Below are 20,240 nucleotides of genomic sequence, written 5' to 3'. Positions count from 1 at the left end.
CCGTATTGCATGGGATGTGTTAGGAATACAGGGGCTAGGGTTGGATACAAGAGTAAGAAAGTCAAGGAGAGTCTGCTCTGTAGCCCCTCCCCTCCAGCCACCCATGTGTCCTGATGATTTCCTTCCTCCCACTTTGCATTTTGGTTTCCGTAGCAATTCAGTGAAATCTCCCATTGGAAGCTGAGGGAGTCCTGCTTCTAGTGTGGGGTAGCAAGGTCCAAGCTGAAACCGATGGGGGCTGGAAGGGGAAGAGGAAGAGGCTTTGAAGGCAAACTCTGAGTGGGTGCCTCAGGGAGTTCTCTCCTACCACCTACCAGAGCTTTGCAAGCTGCAAGTGGCCAGAGACATAAGAGCTAGTTGGACTGAGAGGCCATCTCCTTGGGAGCAAGAGCGCATGTGCAGGCCTGCCCAGCCAGCCACATGGGTCAGCCCTGGCTTCCTGCAAGCCCCACCCAGCAGACCAGTGCTGCATCCTGGCACCTGAGGCCATAGCTCTTGCCCTGGCTTTACAGAATACTCCCTTGGAAGGGGCCCCATCCCACACTTCCAGGCCTGATACCCTCAGAGACCTTTGCAGCCCATCCTCTGTCAGGACAAGCAGACAAGGGGTGAGAGGCTGATGCCCAAAGACTCAGGCCCACCACATTCAACTTATCTAACTAGACATCACCTCATTCCAGAAAGGTGTTCAGATGAGTGGCTCTTTCTCTGTGGACAGCCAAGGTCTGACAGCTCCTAACCTGGAGCCTCTCTCACATACCAACAACTCATGACCTAAGAACTCCCAACGCAATCCCCTCCTATCACTTCAGATCAGGCTAAGGGAGGTAAGGAGGGGTGTGGGAAGGGGACAAGGGTCCCAGAGACGCCAGGGCCTGGGAAGTGGCTGACCTCTGACCCTGTTCCTTGATTACTGCCTTTCTGCCAAGGCCACAGCCAAAGGTTGTCAAGCATCTCACCCTTGGAAGCTTAGGCCTGGGCTCAATGCTGCTTCACCTTCAGCTTACACACATGCACAGACACGTGCGCGCACACACGTGCACACACATGCACACACTTGTACCCAGAGACAGGACTCAAAGGCACACCCCAGCCCCAAGCCATGACACCACCACCAAAGGACTGCTCTTCTCTCCTCCTCGGCCCTCAAGCTCAGCGGCCTGCCTGGTCTCCCCGCCCCAGGACACCTTCCCACTGCCCAGCTCTAACCCATCTGACACACTGCTGCCAAAGCATCTCTCAAAGTACAACACTGTCCTCAAAGTTCAACAAAAACCTCTTACCCTGGTTTTCAAGGCCCCAGACCTGTCTTTCCAAACCTCTCTCGTAGTTCCTTCCCACACACCCTAAGGCCCAGTCAATCTGGGTCACTTGCTGATTCCAAACACTAGCAAGCTCCTAATACCACATCTCTGTTCAATGGGCTCCCTCCCCGGAAGAGCCCCAACCCTGTGTCACCTCCTGATAAAATCACACCCATCTTTCGAAGTCCATCTCAAAGGATACAGCCTCATGTGGCTTTCCCAGATAGAGACCCCAGCTGGAGGGCTCTCTCCCTCCTCTGAACACTGTTTTGTACAGTGGCAAAGAGCACTAAATTGGGAGCCCATCATTCAACCCCCCAAATTTGTGAGCACCTACCACATGCCAGGAAACCCTGGTGGCGTAATGGTTAAGTGCTACAGCTACTAACCAAGATGTCAGCAGTTCAAGTCCACCAGGTGCGCCTCGGAAACTCTATGTGGCAGTTCTACTCTGTCCTATAGGGTTGATACGAGTCGGAATCGACTCGACGGCACTGGGTTTGGTTTTTCGGTTTTATAGGGTTGCTATGAGTTGGAATCGACTGGAAGGTAATGGGTTTGGTTTTTGTTTTTTTTACCATGTGCCAAGCACTGGGACACAGCAGCAAGAAGACATAGCCCCTGCCCTCTTGAAGCCTCCAGTGTGGGCAGACAGGCAAGTGTGGGGTCAAAGGTCAGTTCTGCCTTCCCCCTTAGCTGTGTGACCTTGGACAAGCTACTTAACCTCTTTGAACCTCAGTTCTCTAATGTGCAAAACAGAGTCAGAGTCCTACCTCAAGTGCCCCTATGAGGTGTAAATGAGCCAAGATTCAGAAAGCACTTAGCACAAGCCCATCAAAGGCAGCTATTTTTATCACTCACATCGGGTTTAACAACCCTTTTAGGCCTCTCATCTTCCTCTGTATTCTCTTCATTGGTTTATTCCCTTCCAGTCTGTGAGCTCTCTGGGGACAGGGACTGACCCATTCACTCTCGGGCTTGTTCAGAGCCTCATGCACCCCAATTCCTCACTAGGGCCCCCATCCTTATCTACAAAGCATCACAAGACTCTGTTCCCATCACTTCTGAGCTCTGGGAAGGAAACTCACCCAACCAGGCCCAGCCCCAACTCTTCTCCCCCCAACACTGGGAAAGGAGCTGAGTCTTGAGCCGTGTGGCTCCTCGGGGCCGCCTCCCCAATGCCAGCAGCCCACAGATTCAGGGTAGGCTCCGCAGTCTGTGCAGTGCCTGGTAAGAAGGAGGTGGAGAGGGCAGAGCCATTCATGCAGTCAGGGTGCACACTGTGGTCACAGACAGACAGACTCTGCTCCTCTCTGGGCCTGACTTACCAGGCTGAGTACATACCTTCTTTGACAACCAACAGGCAGAGGGTCCAAAGACCTGATAACCCAGGTTCCTGCTTCCTTAAGCTTTTTGGGTTTTTTGCTTCCTTCTAGCACGTATTTTGCCCTGGGGTGTCTACAAAATGAGTGGTAGGTTGGAAGCAACAGAGAGCTCCCAGCCAACATGGTGAAGTACAAAGTGTGGTGGGGAGGTGAGACACAGCCCCTGGAGGCCTGGGTTCAATTCCTCCCTTCACCACCTGATAACTGGGTGGATATGAGCATTTACTAATCTCTACAAATTCTCATTTCACTACTTATAAAATGCGGATGGCAGTTCATAGCCATTGTGAGAATTTAGTGAGGTGATCCACGCAGAGTGCTTAGTACAGTCGCCTGTCACATAGGAAGTACCAATAAATGGTAGCTTTTTTTTTTTATATGATTGTTGGAAACCCTGGTGGCGTAGTGGTTAAGAGTTCGGCTGCTAACCAAAAGGTCGGTAGTTCAAATCCACCAGGTGCTCCTTGGAAACCCTATGGGGCAGTTCTACTCTGTCCCATAGAGTCACTATGAATCAGAATCAACTCAACAGCAATGGGTTTGGTTTTGGTTATACGACTGCTAAGGAGCCCTGGTGGCTCAATGGTTAAGAGATTGGCTGTTAACCGTAAGGTCTGTGGTTTGAACCCACCAGCTGCTCTGTGGGAGAAAGATGTGCAGTCTGCTTCCGTAAAGATTAAAAACCCAACCCACTGCCATCGAGTTGATTCTAACTCATAGCAACCTTATAGGACAGAGCAGAACTGCCCCATAGGGTTTCCAAGGCTGTAATCTTTATGGAAGCAGATTGCCACGTCTTTCTCCCAAGGAGCAGCTGGTGGGTTCTGAACGCAGACATGTCAGTTAGCAGCTGAGCAATTCAACCACTACTCCACCAAGGCTCCTTTCATAAAGATTACAGCCTTGGAAGCCCTATGGGGCAACTCTGCTCTGTCCTCCAGGGTTGCTATGAGTCAGAATCGACTCTATGGCAACGGATATATGATTGCTAGTTTTTTTTTTTTTTTTTTTTTAGTAATAGTGTTGTTGAAGAGCTTGAGACAAGGTGTCAAGATACCTGGTTTCTACGTTCACTTCTGCCTGTAATTTGCTGTGACATCTCTTGGTTTTTCATCTGTGCAATAAGGAAGCCAGACTAGATGATCTGCAAGGCTTGTCCTATCTCCACTTTCTATGATTCCTCACCCCCACCCCCCCACCCCCCCACCCCCCACCCCCGCCCATCTGGAAGAATAGGAGCAGCCAGGTTGAGCTTTCTTTTCCAGTCTAGGATGCCACCTGGTGGTCACCTGGGCTCACTGCAGTTGACCACAAGGCCTGGGTTTTCTTCCTGCATGAAATGTCATCCAGCTGAAGCCAATTCCAGGCTAAGGTGCTTGGGAGTGACAGGGGAAGGATACTTGTAGGAAGATAAAGGAGAGTAAAGGTTCTGTGAATGCCAATCGTTGACATGCAAATTGTGCAAGTGAGCTGAGGGCCCAGAGGAGGCTGGGCTGGGGAAGGGGAGGGGAGGCCTTACCTGGGGGAGGGCAGAGTTAAGATGGCGCTGGAGCTGGTCCCGCTCATGCAGGGTGTCCTGGAGCCGGCTCTGTGTGGCTGCCAAGGTCTCCTGACTCTCCCGCAGGGACTCCAGTAACTTCTCCCGCTCATCCAGCATGTTCACCATCAGCTGCTCAAAGTTGGCGTCAGCATCGGCGCCATGGGGGGGCCCCAGAGGGTCTCCCTCGTTGATTGTGGGCATCACCTCACACATGGTTGGGGGTAGGCAGGGCCTTCTCAGTGTCGGGGGGCAGGGAGGGGTTCACAGGGTTAGCACCTCCAGTGGGACCCAGCCTGTGGGTCTCAGAGCGGGCAGTGCCAGGTGGGTGGATGGGTGGACAGGAGCTTCTCCCATGGCATCAGTTGCTCTTGCTCTGGAAGGGGCCTGGTGCCCCAAAGGCCCCCGTGGAATGGAGCCAAAAGGCCTGGCTTAACCTCTCAGGACTGGGGCTGGGTGCCCTGTGTCCCCAGACAAGCGGGCAGCAGCCAAGCGTGGCCATGACAGGCAGGGATGCCAGGGCTTAAAGAGTACTCTTAAACTGAGTGCTGGAGCCTGGCAGGGTTCCAGCTGGGTCTAGCAACACCCGTCATTTCTGGAGGGCAGTGAGTCCAGCCTGACCTGGTCTGTGGGAAAAAAGACCGATGTGAGGAGCAGCAGAAAAAGGGTGTCCAGGGAGGGGGAGGGGAAGATGGGGACCTAGACTGGAATGTGGGGGGAGAGGGAGAGGTTGGCACAGGCCCCTACTCCAGGCTTACTCACTCAGAGGGTGCCTTCCTTAGCTCTGAAGCCTCTGCTGCCTGCAGCCCCTGCCCGCCTCCGTCCCCCCGCCCCCAGCTGTCAGAAGTACAGCCGCAGTGGTTCCCGCACCCACGTGGCTCGCTGGCCAAATATAGAAATGATTCAGTCAGTGGTAGGGGAGCAGCCAGCAGGCTGCCCAGAGTCCTCCAGAGACCTGGCGGTGGGAGGGTGGGAGAGGAGGAAATAGGGATCTCTAGCCCCTCCCCCACACTCAGGCCAAGGCAAGTACAGAAGGGGTTAACAGATTCCTAGGGGTTAAGGGGCTCTTAGGAATCCACACTGGTTGGACTCCTGGGGTCACAGAAAACAGAGTAGCCTCTGCCCTGAACGTTGGCACAACATAGCTCCTTAGAGAGGCACTGGCTGGACACAGGGACAGGCAGAGAACCCTGCCTGCCACAAGGCCCATCACTCAGGGAGGAGGCGCTGGCTGAGTCAGTCCCCATTTCTGAAGCCTGCCAAGGAGCAGCGTGCTCAGGCCTGGCAGGCAGCAGCCTTCCACGCTGAGTGCATAGCCCGCCTCCTCTGGGCTGGAGCAGGGACCAAATGATGGGAAGGAACCCAGGGCTGAGTCGGTGGGGAATCTGATCCCTCTGTGTTATTACTCCCTGCTGGCTCTGCCAGAGTCACCATGGAGGGGGTAGCATGTGCACAGCCTGGACCCAGTGATGCGAGAGCCTGGCACAGGTTAGGGCAAAAGAAGGTGCATGGAGGAAGGCACCACACAGTGGAGAATTTTGTGCCTACTGCCAGCTTCCAATTTCCCCAGCCGTGATGGAAGGCCACAACTTTAGTCAGTTTTCGGAGGGAGCTGTCTTTCACTCCGTGACAGAAGGAATATAAAGGTCCAGCGCAGTGACGGGCATGTGGACATGCTCCATGATGGGACCTTCCTTCCTCCCCCTTACCCTCCCCCTCCCCCATGCGAGATGTAGGGTTGCTGCCCCTCAGGGGCCTGGAATACCAGGCATACTGGGAGGATCGGGGCGCATGAGGCAGGGGCCCAGTGTGAGTGAGAGGTCAGACACTGGAACCCCACCCCCCCATGTGGCAGGGCTGAACCCAACAGGGGAACCAGAAAAGGGCCAAGCCTCTCCCCACTGCTGCATCCCCCTGTCACCCCACCCCATGGCGCTGAAATGGTGGCATTAAGAGGGGGCTGAGATGGAATGTGGGGCCTGGATAGCATGAAAGTTAGTGTTAGCTTGAGAATTCCAGGACCTCACACTGTCAGCCATTACCCAGTAGTTCAAGCAGGCATGCGCGCGCGTGCGCACACACACACACACACACACACACACAGGCAGACCCAGGAACGTGGAAACTAAGGACATATACATATGTGACCACGCACATGCTCCCAGACAGAAACCAGACATGAAGCTTGGTCAAGAGGGTCCTTTCCCCAAGCTGAATAGCCACATGGAGGGCAGGGTCCCAAGACGCTACAATGCCTGGTCTGCACCCCACCCACCCACACACCACTGCTGCCAGGGCAGCCCACACGCACCACGCTGCCCTGCAGAGCAGCTGGAACAGAGTGGGGGGGGGACTGCTACCCGAAGCTTGCCAGGGCTACCACCTCGCTGATGCTAATAGCAATTTCTCTGGTTCTACCACACACTGTGCCCAGGCCCCTTCACCCTGAATGTTCCAGGCCTGGAGGTTTCCACCTCCCACTGTAGCGGAAAGGCCACATGGCCCCACAATATCTCTCCAAGCTAACCAATGCCCAGGCCCACATCCCTCATCCCCCACCACCACTACCACACTCACACACACACACATGCCATGAAGAAATGAGAGACCAGCAAGGAGGCCAGGCTGGAGGCTGGGGAAGAGGCCCCAGGTGGTAGAGGCTGAGCTTTGGACAAGAGGGTGCACCAGAGCTCAGCTACCCTGGGAAGGACCTCTGTCAGTCAAATCCCCAGGCAGCTCGTGGTGTAGTGTACAGAAAGACACCCAGAGCTGGGATTTAGGGGGCCTGGGTTGCAGTTCTGCCACGGGTCAGCTGGGTGACCGTGGGCTGGCCACCCTACTAAGGCCTCTGCTGTAAGATGAAACCTATGACCCCTGCTTTGCCATCTTAGAGGGCCAAGCCCATGGATGAGCAAAGCTTTGAAAAACAGAAAGCATCCTACAATTGCAGGGGAATATGGATTACCTTGGAGTCCCTGGGTGGTGCCAACAGTTAATGCGCACTGCTGCTAACCGAAAGGCTGGAGGTTCAAGGTCACCCAGAAGCACTTCAGAAGAAAGGCCCTGTGGTCTACTTCCAACAAATAATTGAAAACCCGGTGAAGCCCAGTTCCACTCGGACGCACACGGGCTTGCCATGAGTTGGGGTGGACTTGACCGGCAACTGATATTCTATGGATCACCTCAGTGTTGAACAAAGGTGGGCCTGTGTGTGGAGTTCTTAAAGCTCCCTACAAGAGAAGAGCTGGGAAGTTTCAGGAGGGAAAATAGGACCTCAGGCCGCCCATTGGGAGGTTCCTCCCTTTCACAGCCTGCCCACGCTCCTCACTGGGGCCCCTGCAAGTGCTTGCTTTGGGCTGGCAGCTTTCACCTCTGAGTCACCTGGTGATTCTGGCAGCTGGGAAGCTGCCTTCAGTGCCACCAGCCCTTCCCCAGACTCCCTCCAAGCCAAGTGCCAGGTAGCAATTCCACTTCCTCTGGCCAAATGGCATCACGATGAGCAGGTTGAAGATCAGCCTGGAGAGGGGTGCCAGGCAGATGCCCTAGAGATAACTGGCCAGGGCCTCCTACCCCCGCCCCATGCACAGTGGGCAGAAGGGAGCTCCAGGGCAGCCACGTCAGGACACCTGGCTCCTGCTCGCTCCAGGGCTGTCTTTAAATAGCACAATTATCATCTCAGCCTAGCAGAAGCCTCCTCAACTCCTGCACAACTTCTAAGTAACACTCACAGGTCCTGATTCAGAGGCGAAAGCTGTCGGCCCCCAAAGCAAGCACTTCCAGGGGCCCTACAGCAGTGAGCAGTGTGGGCAGGCTGTGAAAGGGAGGAAGAGGCTCGAGAGGGAGTGGTGTGAGTGTGTGTGCGATGAGGAGGGGCTCCGGCGGAAAGTAGGTCTCTGGGCTTCATAAACACGGGAAGAGGCAAAGTCAGAGGCATCTTTGGCTTCCTAAAAGTCACCCCCATCTTCTAACAGACAGGAGGGATGGGTCTGATGCCCTGGCTGGCTACACACACACATGCCAGGCTCCCTACTGCCCTACCAGATGGCAGCCCCCACCAGAAAGATCTGCAAGGGCAAAGCTGCCAGCCCCACAGAAGCCGGAGGGCCAGGCCAAAGCTGCTAGGCGCTGTGCTCATGTCTGAGTGGGCCATGAGCCAGGCCAAGGGGGAGCCACACAGTGGGAGCCCCTTCAGAGCTCAGAGGTAGAAAAGGAGGAGGGTCATACACAGGCTTAGTTGGAGGAAGGGTGAAGGCCTGAGGAAATGGGGAGAGGGGTGGCCATCCTGGAAAGTGTAATGAATATGATAGCAGCTATGGTTTATCCAATATTCAACACGTGCTGGGCGCTGTACTGTCAGTTGACATATGTTAACGTATTTGAATCCTCACAACTCCTTGTAATTGTTCCCATTTTACAGACGTGAGAACTGGGACTCAAAGTCATGTACCCAAGTCTACATAGCTAGTAAGAGGAAAAACTAAGAGTCAATTTCAGTCTGTCTGACCCCAAAGAAGGGTAGGGGAGGAAGGAGAAGGAAGAGTGACTACGATTCCTTCAGGCGTCACGCCTCCTCCAGGGAACCTATGAGGCTGGGCCCTTCGTGCCTGTCATCCAGGGTAATGGTGGCCCAAGGACAGCTCACCTTCACCCTCTACCTCTCCTCCTCTAGCCTGGGGGAAAGCCTCTGCAGAGCAGCCATCATGGCCATGAACTGGCCATGTCCCCACAGGAAGTGACCTATCTCCAAGGCTCCATTCACCACTCACCCAAATCCACCCCCCAACTCATAGCTGGCTCCATACCAAGGTCTAAGCAGTTCCCCACCCACCGAGTTCCTACCCCACCCCACCCTACACCCCAGTACAGAAGCAGAACACACTCCCAGCTCCCCTCAGATACTATCCCCCCCAGTGGAGCTGAAGTCGTCCAGCAGCCCATACCCTCTTGGGCTGCCCACCTCTCCTGCCCTCTGATCCAGAAGCGTCTCCTCCTCTCCTGTCCCCCTCCCTGTCCAGCTGATCACCCTAAGAAAACTTGCCCTCACTAACCCTCTCTTCCAAAAGCCCAGTCCAGCCTCCGCCACAGCCACTCCCTAGCCCTCCTCATTGCCGTGCTCCAGGGGCCACCTTGATCACTCATGTTCTTCTAGCATGTTCCTCACCTGGCCAGCCTCTCATCTCCCTTTCCATGTCAGTCTAATGAACTTTTCATCATCAGCCTAAGTTCATCTCAAAGACCACTTCCTCCACGAAACCTTTCTGAGTCCCCTAATAGGTGAGATTTGTCCTTCCATTGAACCAGCATGGCTGTTTATGTATACCTCTCTTTACAGTACTTAGAAATCCTGGTGGCACAGTGGTTAAGAGCTATGGCTGCTAACCAAAAGGTCAGCAGTTCAATTCCACCAGACACTCCCTGGAAACCGTACGGAGCAGTTCTAGTATAGTTCTGACTCATAGGGTCACCATGAGTCAGAATCGACTTGACGGCAATGGGTTACGGTACTTGGGGTGCCTAGTTGGTGCAAATGTTTGAGCGCTCAGCTACTAACCAAAAGGTTGGCAGTTCAAATTCACCTTGAAAGAAAGGCCTGGTGATCTACTTCTGAAAAATCAGCCATTGAGAATCCTACGGAGCACAGTTCTACTCTGACACACATGGGATCACCATGAGTCAGAATCAACTCAACAGCAACTGTTTTTTTGGTTTGGTTTATGGTACTATGTTCCACCAGGTTGACCCCTCTGTAGATTCCAGGGTAAGAACTGTAACCTACTCCTCTTTGGAAGCCCCAACCCTCTAACACAAGGTCCTACATACATGGAACTGAACGCATATGTGGTTGGTGCCACTTCTACAAAGTCCATCCCTAGTCGACTTTAAAGAAGGGGAACTCCAAAATAGGAAAAATGGGCTCAAGGCCTAGGAAGAGGCCTGGAAATATTGTACCCTCTGAAAATGCAAGCTTCTTGAGAGCAAGTCGGGGCCACTCCTATCCGGAAAGGCAGACTCTGAGGCAGGCTGATGGGTCTGAGTGCTGGCTCCTTTACTGACTACTCATGCCACTCTTAACCTGAGTCTGTTCCCCTGTCTGTGAAATGGGGATGACAACACTACCCACCTTAGAGAGCCAATGTGAAGATTAACAGAGTTAACCTATGTAAAGTGTTTAGGTCAGTGCCTGGCAAACAGTCAGTAAGGTTGACTCTTGGCATCCTAGGTTCCCTAAGCACTTCAAGGCTAAGCCCATTCTAGGTACAATAAGAATATTAAAAATCCATTATGGCTACAGGAAGCCCTTCCCAGAGAAAAGACTCTTGAAAAGGCTCTTCTTGCAGTTTCTCACTGCTGGCCACAAGTCTCCTCAACAGCATCCAGCTCTCTGGGTTCCCCTAAGAGATCAGCGGTGAAACTTCTTCTCTCTGGCCTTCGGGTTCCCAAATCTGTAAAATGAAGCCCACGACACATAACCCACTCTATTCATGTCCTTTGTCATGAGTGTCAAGGGAGATAACGGACATGGACCTGTCTCAGGAAGTAGAAATGCTAAATAAGCACAGGTGATCACAGCTGCCAGCCTGGGCACTCAACCTTCTACTGCCCATTACGTTCAGGCGGACCCAGGAGGAGGCATCTGTTGGTCTGACAGGCTTCCCTGGGCCTGAGCCTACAGAGCCCATCTCTCCAGCTATGCCCAGGAGACAGATATGGGCCATCTCTTCCCAAAACGTGGCCTATCATAAAATTTACTGTCTAAACCAGGACCTTTTTGAGAGTGAATGGTGACACTGCTAACAATTACATGTGGACACAGGTGTAGTCTGGGGCTGTTCTGGACTCACCTGACCATGTGGTCACCTTCACTAGCACAGATGTCAATGCCTATTGGGAAAAGGAGAACTACAAGCCTCTGCGTACCCCAAAATAACTCCTCTTCCAAAATAGCCAAAATTACTGTTTCTTTCAGTGAAGGCAGGGATTTGTAAGCTGGGCTTTACGATAGTGTACCTTTAGGGGTGGCCTGGGGAGTCCCTGGGTGGTGCAAACAGTTCAATGATTAACTTTTAGCTGACAAGTTGGTACTATGAACCCACCCAGAGGCACCTCGGAAGAAAGGCCTGACGATCTGCTTATGAAAGGTCACGACCTTGAAAATCCTATGGAGCAGTTCTACTCTACATACACGGGCTTGCCACGAGTCAAAATTGACTCAACAACAACCGATTTTTTTTTTTTTTTTGGTTTGGGGACAAAAAGTGGGAAGAGATGAGTCAGATACAAAAGGGTTCTATCTCTCTTTTCTTACTATAATCCCATCAAGTCCAAATCTGTCAGTTTTACCAGACATCTGATTAAGATTGTGTTTGTACAAAAGGGTTCAAGTCGAAGAAGAGGCTGGAAAATCCCTGGTTTAAAGTATTGTCCACAGAAGATCCCTGCTAAAATAAACACACCTTTCAGAGAGGCAGCAAATCCACGCAACAGAGCAATACATTTGGGAGGGCTACACAGGTACCATGCAGGGCTCACCAACTATTTCCAGATTCTAAATGTCTAATAAACCAGTTGCCATCAAGTCAGTTTTGACTCATGGTGACCCCATGTGTGTCACAGCAGAACTGTGCTCCACAGGGTTTTCAATGGCTGGTTTTTCGGAAGCAAATCACCAGGTCTTTCTTCTGAGGCTCCTCTGGGTGGACTCGAACCTCCAACCTTTTTGGTTAGCAGACAAGCACAGTAACCTTGTGCACCCTAGACAGCATATATTAACCCAAACCAAGATATAAGGCTGTACATTTTGAACATAGCACACAGCTTTTGCTGAAATTACATCATTAAGTACAATGACCCTACCCATCTCCTGCTAATCAGAGCCACTGGTTAACATTTATTTATGTCTTCAAATAACGTTTGCAAAAGGAAAAACAAAGTAGTAAGTGTGGTGTATCTGAAGAACAGAAATCTTTCAAAATTAACCAGACTGAGTCCAGCACAACTAGATGGTGCCTGGCTACCACTGCCAACTGCTCTGACAAGGATCACGATAGAGGATCCTGGGCAGAGCTGGAGAAAAATGTAGAACGAAATTCTAACTCACAAAAAAAGACCAGACTCACTGGCCTGACACAGACTGGAGAAACCCCAAGAGTATGGCCTCCTGGACACTCTTTTAGCTCAGTAATGAAGTCACTCCTGAGGTTCACCCTTCAGGCAAAGATTAGACAGGCCCATAAAACAAAACGAGACTAAAGGGGCGCACCAGCTCCAGGGCAAGGATTAGAAGCGGGGGGTGGACAGGAAGGCTGGTAACGACAACCTAAGGTTGAGAAGGGGAGAGTGCTGACATGTCGTGGGGTTGGCAACCAATGTCACAAAACTAAATGTGTACTAATTGTTTAATGAGAAGCTGGTTTGCTCTATATACCTTCATCTAAAGTACAATTAAAAAAAAAGAAGAAAAAATGCTTTCAAAACTAAAGCTCCATGTATGACAAATAGTAAACCGGGTCCTCTGGTGTTTACTAAAAACAAAGGCTCAGAAGTTGTTGCTTCAGTAGATCAGCCCATTCCATTAGGCAGCCAGCACCTACCAGAGAACAGGACTGCCCAGGGGAATCAGAACACCAGAGGGAAGTGCTGTTGCGCGCCAGGGCAGGAAAGGTCCAGAGTACTCGGAACTTCCCAGAGAAACGCAGGTGTCATAAAAGGCGTGCATGCGTAAGTGGTCACAAAAGTGTTTTGTGTGTGTTAGTGTGTAGTTACAAATGGGAGAATGTGTGTGTGTGGAGGGGGGGTCTGATGTATTCGTGCAGTAGAATAAGTGTGCAGCCATGAGGCTGTGTGGTGTACATGGGTGGTGGTCAGAGAGAAGGAGAGAAAGAGAATATAGTCATGAGAATGGGGTCGTGAGAGCGTGTGTATGAGTGAGAGTGAGTGAGTGAGTCACGAGTGTATGTGTGTGTGTGTGTGTGGTCATGAGTGTATGCCAGGATGAGGACTGTGTGTGTGTGTCAAGAGACTGCGTGTGTGTGCACATGTGTGCGCAGTCATAAAAGTGAATGCATGTGGGTCATGAGACTGTGTGTGCACACGTGTGCACAATCATAAGAGTGAATGCGTGTAGTCATATAAGCGCATGCATTTGGGTGTCATGAGAGCACATGGGTCATAAAAACACATGAGCATCATGCAAGCTTGTGCATGTATGTATGACTATGACGGCGTAATCACTGGTCAGAGAGAGCTTAAGTGCCTGTGCGATCTTGAACCTGTGTAGGAGGGAGATGGGCGAGGGACAGGGATAATGAAAGAGTGAAAACTCTTCTTGTTCCAGGTGCTCTACTCTGAACAAGGGTCAAAATTTTGGGGTACTGGGTTTTTTTCTACAACTGGACTAATGTGAGCTAAGGTCAAGGAACTTGGCCCTACCCACCAGGGCTGCACTGCAGGGTCTCCAGGGCCCAGGGTTTCATGTCCATAAGAGATGGCTGGGGCCACCCCCTGGGTCTCCCAGAATGCCCACTGGCCTGGCCCTCCACCCAAAGCTCTCAGCAGCTCTCCTCTAACCCAAGCGAGAGTCCACCTCTACAGGGGCCCAACCCTACCCCCCCCCACCTCCCACCTGACTGCATATGCCTAGTTCAAAGGGCTCTCTGAGGTCATGCAGACTAACTCTGCAACCTGTGTGGGAGCACAGCTTTGAACTTGTTTGGTTCAAACCCCTGCTGAGAATTCGCATGTCTAACAAGTTCTCAGGTGATGATAACACTGCTGGTTAGGGACCAATTCTAAGAACCACTAGTAGAGAAGTGGTTCTCAAGATTTACCATACATAAGAATCACCCAGGCATCTTGCTAAAATTCAGATTCTGATTCAGTCTATCTGGGATGGAAATGCAAGTTCTCAGCATTTGAAGCCCTGTCCTGTGTGGGAGTTCTTTGCATAACAACTCTGACAGTCTTTTTTTTTTTTTAATTGTTCCTTAGAAAAAGGTTTACAGGACAAACTAGTTTCTCATTAAACAGTTAGTACACATATTGTTTTATGACATTGGTTAACAACCCCATGACAGGTCAACACTCTCCCTTCTCGACCTTGGGTTCCCTATTACCAGCTTTCCCGTCCCTGCCTCCTTCTAATCCTTGCCCCTGGGCTGGTGCACCTCTTTAGTCTCATTTTATTTTATGGGCCTGTCTAATCTTTGGCTGAAGGGTGAACCTCGGGAGTGACTTAATCACTGAGCTAGAAAGGTATCCAGGGGCCAGACTCTTGGGGTTTCTCTAGTCTGTGTCAGGCCAGTGAATCTGGTCTTTTTTTGTGAGTTAGAATTTTGTTCTACATTTTTCTCCAGCTCTGTCCAGCACGCTCTATTGTGATCCCTGTCAGAGCGGTCAGTGCCAGTAGCCGGGCACCATCTAGTTGTACTGAACTCAGTCTGGTGGAGGCCGTGATAGATGTGGTCCATTAGTCCTTTGGACTAATCTTTCCCTGGTATCTTTAGCTGCACAGTTCAGTCTTGATTATCCTTAGGAACAAGGAGCTCCCTACTAAACAAGGAAACCCTTTCCAGTGTTCTTAAGGAAGCTTTTTCTTAAACTGAACCAAAATCTATCTCCCATTTGAAATGACAGTTAACTATCAGAATAGTCCCAAAGTCACTCAGAAATGCATTTGATTTATGAGAATTCAACTGTGCTGTCTGAGCAAAATAAACCATAAAGGCCTCTAGATGCAAACCAGCTATTTTATCTGATATGTAACTATAATTATATTATAATGTGATAATCACATAATATGATTAGTTATGTTTTAAATATACTTTGCATGTGTACTCTTTTTCAATCACCGTACAATAATGCATACCGTACATACAAAGACAATTAATATGTAATGTATATTATATTCATTCATTAAAACTATTATTCAGGGTTATAAACCTAAACCTGCATGCTATGCTTTATGGGAGACTTAAGGGGTTTCCACTTTAGGTACTGCCTTTATGGAACCTAATTCCTCCACCGAGGTGTGACACCACTGTACTGGGTTCCCAGAGACTTCCCTGCTGTAGGCTAAATATCTCTAGTTGCAAAGAGGCCCTGCTTCGTTGAACCCAGGGGACCAGAAGACAGGCCTCTTCAATTCAATTCAATCCAACGAGCACTGACCAAATGATTTCCATGAATCCAACACTGAGCTACGAATCCTTATGCATACAAAAGGCATGTAATATACAATCTCAACCCTCAAGAAGTTCACTGTCTACTTGAGGAAACACAGATACACACCAAATCCTTTAAGAGCAATACAGAGTGGCTTGTGACCAGACACTCACCCCTGGCACAGCCTGGGGTCAGTGCTGAGCCTAACCTGGAGTAGGACCAACTGAATGAACCGGCGACAGTTTCTCCTCCAGCTCTCTCAGAATGGAGTGGCCCAGCCAAGGCCTTTCAGCCCCTGACTCCTGAAGGCAGGAAGCTGCACTAGAAGTGACTTCATCTGGGAGACTAGAAGACACTTGAGGGAGGTGCAGGGGCTGCAGGAGCCAAGCCTCTCAGAAAGCAGAGCAGTGAGCTAGGCAGGAGTCCTGCTTCACGCATGGCTGGTGAACGAGGGGCTTGGCGAGCAGGGGCTCCTTAGGCCCTGCCCGGCCCTGGAGTTCTGGACCATAGCGGATCACAGCGTCTTCCCCCATAGCTTCTTCCCCCCACCAGCTCTGTGTACTCTGTGTACTCTGAGTTCCCTCAGGCCCCTCCCAGGACAGGAAGTGCTGGAGGTCCCCTAAAAGCAGCCCTGCTCGGAGTATGCTGAGTACCACAGCACCTCAGAGTATTCTTTGCTCCGCCAGCCACCTATAGTGCCACACTTGTGCAAGCCAGCACCACATGCCCTCCAGAGCTAATTATAGGTCAATGAGATAGCAGGTCAGAGTGGGGGACAGATGGTGACTTCATGTGGCTGCAATACACACTTGCCCCTCCCTCCTCTGATCGCACTCCCTTCTCTCCTATTCTCCCAGCTCTGTACCTGGGACCCAGACTCTGAGGCAGCTTTCATTCCCTCAGGCCTGCCACTCCCCACCAACTCCCCCTCTCCAGTACTCGGAGCACATGCACACGCACACACCACACACAACACACACAAACATCCATGCCAGTCACCACACCTTGTTTCTATGGCAACCTATCCACCAGACCCAACACATTTGGCCTAAAGCCCCAGGGAGAGTATCCCTGGCATAAAAATGTCTCGGCTAGCTCCCCCATATCTTAAAGGCCCCTCAGCACAGCACCCAGTTCCCTGGCCCCACTGAACTTTCACCCCTGCCTCATCATCACCACAGCCTGACTCCTCATCCTCTCCCCAAGCTCCAGCCCTGCTTTCTTCCTTGGAGGACCCACAAACAATCCCTGACAACTCTTTCTAAGATTTCAGCAGTCAACTTAGAGGGTGACCCAGGAACCTGGCCACCTGCCCTGCCTGGCCCTGCCCCTCCAAGCCCTCCTGACAACCCAGCTGCCCGAGAGCAGACACGCCACACTCTGACATCATGAGACTGCTCAGCAGCACGCACTCAGACACCACTGGATGAGCTTTCCTGTCCACGCCCTCTCCCCCACGCTCTGCCATCTCCCGGAGATGGCAACTCCTCCATGCGGGGTTCCAGCGCATTCTTGGCCCCCAATAACCCTGGAGCTTAGTCAACATCGCATTCCTTTGAGATACCATTTATCCAGCCTCCTCAGGCCTCAGGACAAAACCCTTGAAAATAACCAAGGGAAAATCACTCCAACTGTCCTTTTTGCCAAAGCGCCTCCCCTGGGACTACCTGGCCAGTTAAGAGTGGTGTGAAAGGTGAGCTGGAATCCAGTTCAGACAACTGTTTGACAGCATGCAGACAGGCTCTGTCTTTCTTTTTCCAATCCAGCAGTGATGTAAAAAATTGTGTGCTGCGGGGGATGTTACACACAGGGGTACCTAATATGGGGTACCTTTCAGTTGCCCCATGCCCCTAAATTGCCTTCAGAAGACCCAGCACCTAATACTGTCTGGCATATAGCAGGTGCCCATTAAAAGTTTGCTAGATGCTAAGCAAAGTTCTAAGTGCCAGTTCCAACAACTCTACAAAGGACTGAAGGCAGTCCCTGCAACCTGGCTCCTGGAGGGGCCCCTTTAAGCCCACACCAGTTGGGGATCTCCATGCTAAGCAGGGCCTCCTCCTTAACCACCTGCTCCCCACACAGAGCAGCAAAACTGCAGCCCAACTCCTCTACCGCTCTAATGGACACTACCAGCACACCGCTCCTCAAAGATGACATCAGCACCTAGTGGCACCTTGTCCTGGATCCCTCCTCCCTCCCAAAGAAAACCACCCACACCACATCTCCAAGTCCTCCAACCCGGCCTCTCTCTTCCCACCCACCATCAAAACCGGCAGGATCCGGACCGGAAAACATCCCTGCTGCGTGGCTTAAAGTAAGCTGCCCACTCCCACTCTTCCCGTTCAGGAATCTCTCTGCCAGCCCCTTTTTCCTGTTGCGCCCACCCCCACTCCCACCAGGCCTCAGGTTGGCCACTCCTTTCACCCCACCGCTCTGGCACTGCGGAGATAGGGCATCTCTGGCAGCGTCCGAGATCGGCAGTTCCAGGAACGGAGAGCTAGAGACAGTAAACAGGGGGTGTTATGAGAAACGAGGTAATGATTAAGACCCCCGGGAGGCGCGAAGACCTCAGCCCCCAGCGTACCCAAAGGAGCGGAACCGGTTTAGGAGCTCAGAGGCGCTTTTCTCTGGCTCTCCTGGAGAGGAAAAGGAGGCGCAGTCCACCCAGTTCCCATAGGGAGACTCGCCAACTCAGCCCCCTTCCCCGAAGCTGATGGAGCTGCGGGCAAACTCCACGCCCTCCCCGCAAATCGGGCATCGCCCCCATTCTCACACCCAAGGGCACAGGGCACTGCAAAGGCCGAGGAGGGACCGCGGAGGGAGCAGTAGCGATACCTCCAAAGATGACACATCGAAGTCAAAGGGGCTGTTCCCCAAGGCGCTCAAGACAGGGACCCCTACCCAAACTATCGGGGGAGAGGGCTGGAGGTGGGAAAATGAGGCAGCCTTTCCCCAAACCCAGGCTCTGGGTGCTCACCTGCCTGTAATCACCGAAGGCCGGGCAGCGCGGCACGGCGGCAGCGGGGAGCCGCCCCCGACCGGGGGAGCCGGACACGTCCTGGAGAGCAGAGCTGGCGCCCAGCTATCTGCAGCCTCCGCCGCCGGAGCGCTCGGCCCCGAGGCCCCGCCCCTCCCACGCCATAGGCCAAGGCCCCACCCCGAGGCCACGCCTCCTGCCCCGGGCGCTTCCCGGCCCGGCACGTGACCAGAGCGCGCCTTGGACGACGCTCGCCATGTTGGTGAGGCCTTGGGCGTCCCTACAAAGTGGGGGCGAGCCAGCGTCTGACCCAGCAGGAATAGGAACCCGGACCCAGTATCCTTCCCCGTGAAGCTGCGGCCCTGGGGGCGACACACATCTCATCCCTCCTGTGGAAGTCACCCGTCCCTAATCAACCACTGGTTTGACCCTGGCCTTGTAATTGTTGCCAGTGGTTTGTCACCTTTCAAATCTGCTCTCTTGCCCGCCCATTTTTTCAGTGGAGAAGCTTGAAATTCTGATAAATTTCTGTAGTAGGCACTTCCGTGAATTGTGCTGCTTGCCTTCAGGAACCTGGCTCTTCTAACACTGTTACTATAAAACGAAGTGTTTGTCTATCATACATACATAGTATGAAGAGTCTCAAATGCCGAAATTCCTGGCTGACATATTTTGGCTAAACCTCTCCATCTTCCTGAATTATTCCTTACCCTGTCCCCTGGAGCTATTAATGCATCTTTTGCGTCTGGTTTGTGAAAATTCATCACAGTGCCTACTCAAATCCTTTAAGACTATCCAGTAAGCACTGCTAGAAGTGTGAAGATTTTTATGTGTGCAATGAGTAGCTATGTATTTATAGATGTATACACATTTTTGTATCAGCAGCAGATACTGTAATTGCAATCAGTGACACACTGAGCCTTGCTTTCATTTATTTATTTTTTTTCCTTTCCCCCAAAATATTCACCTTTTGGCTTAGTTTCCTTGCATCTTTGGAAGGAGGCAGGTAAGTCTGCATAATTCTGATTTATTTGGGGGATGAAAAGTGAGGCTAAATTTGTGTTATTTGACTTGTCTGACCCACAGAGCAAAATCTCAATATATATATAAGGAAGTGAAAATTATAAAGCCATTTTTAACCTGTAATCCAGAAGTTCCAACTCTTCTCCAGGTGGTCTGTGGTTCTCACCAAAAGGAAATCCCTGAGACATTTCACATCCTTTTTACTAATAAATGTGAATCATCCTCAGTCTAGAAAAGGTAAGTCAGCCAATGCAGAGGGAAGACTGAAGCCACAATAGCCATCATTGGTAAGACACTTCACCAAGCACTGTCGATATTGTGCTCAGAGGACGGCGAAGGCAGTAGCTAATATTTTATCTATCATCTTACCATGGAGTTTGACACAAAAACCCAGAAGTTGAGTCAGAACACAATTATTAAGTCAGATTTATTTCACTTCCTTTTTAAAGGTAACTCCTAAATGGGGGACATACAATCCACTGGGACAACTCCCTCCCGTTTCATGGATCTTCAGTTCAGGAGCTAGGGGCTCTGTGCTTCTCTCCTCCTGTCTCAAAGAGGCAACTTTGGATTGTAGACTTGCAAGGTGCTTGCTGCCCCCTTAGGTTTTTTGGTTCCTTTTTAGCATTTAAATGCCCAAATGCTGTTTTTCACCGACCCAGACTCACTTTCTGTGTGAACAGCTTTAGTACCACCCTCAGTGAGGGGTAAGCTTAGTTGTAGCTGGTGACCAGCAGCAGTATTAAGCAGATGCTTCCTAAGAATACTCTTTAAATAGCTAGGGGTAGAGAGACTGGTAAGGAAAAAACAACATCCAGATTTGGTAGTCTGGCTCACACTAACAACTACCCCCA

General features: G+C 51.5%; 1 protein-coding gene across 8 annotated transcripts in view; it reads right to left on the bottom strand.

Moving 5' to 3' along the window:
* Positions 1-18,508, bottom strand: part of PPFIA4 (PTPRF interacting protein alpha 4) — a 79,812-nt gene extending 61,304 nt beyond the window's left edge. For 7 of the 8 annotated variants that reach the window (XR_007513773.1, XM_049857943.1, XM_049857945.1 and 4 more), the window contains exons 1-2: positions 18,364-18,508; positions 4,209-4,852 (exon numbers count right to left, since the gene is read on the bottom strand). Coding sequence is in view for 7 of the 8 variants with exons in the window: in XM_049857943.1 (XP_049713900.1) it covers positions 4,209-4,442 (234 nt within the window). In the remaining variant the exon portion in view is untranslated. The remainder of the gene's footprint in view (positions 1-4,208; positions 4,853-18,363) is intronic. The other variant, XM_049857946.1, reaches the window with a different exon arrangement.
* Positions 18,509-20,240: the final 1,732 nt, after the last annotated feature.

Source organism: Elephas maximus, chromosome 18 (genome assembly GCF_024166365.1).
Source record: "Elephas maximus indicus isolate mEleMax1 chromosome 18, mEleMax1 primary haplotype, whole genome shotgun sequence".
NCBI lineage: Eukaryota > Metazoa > Chordata > Mammalia > Proboscidea > Elephantidae > Elephas > Elephas maximus.
The sequence above is the reverse complement of the archived record's forward strand: the minus strand, read 5'-3'. Positions and strand labels throughout refer to the sequence as shown.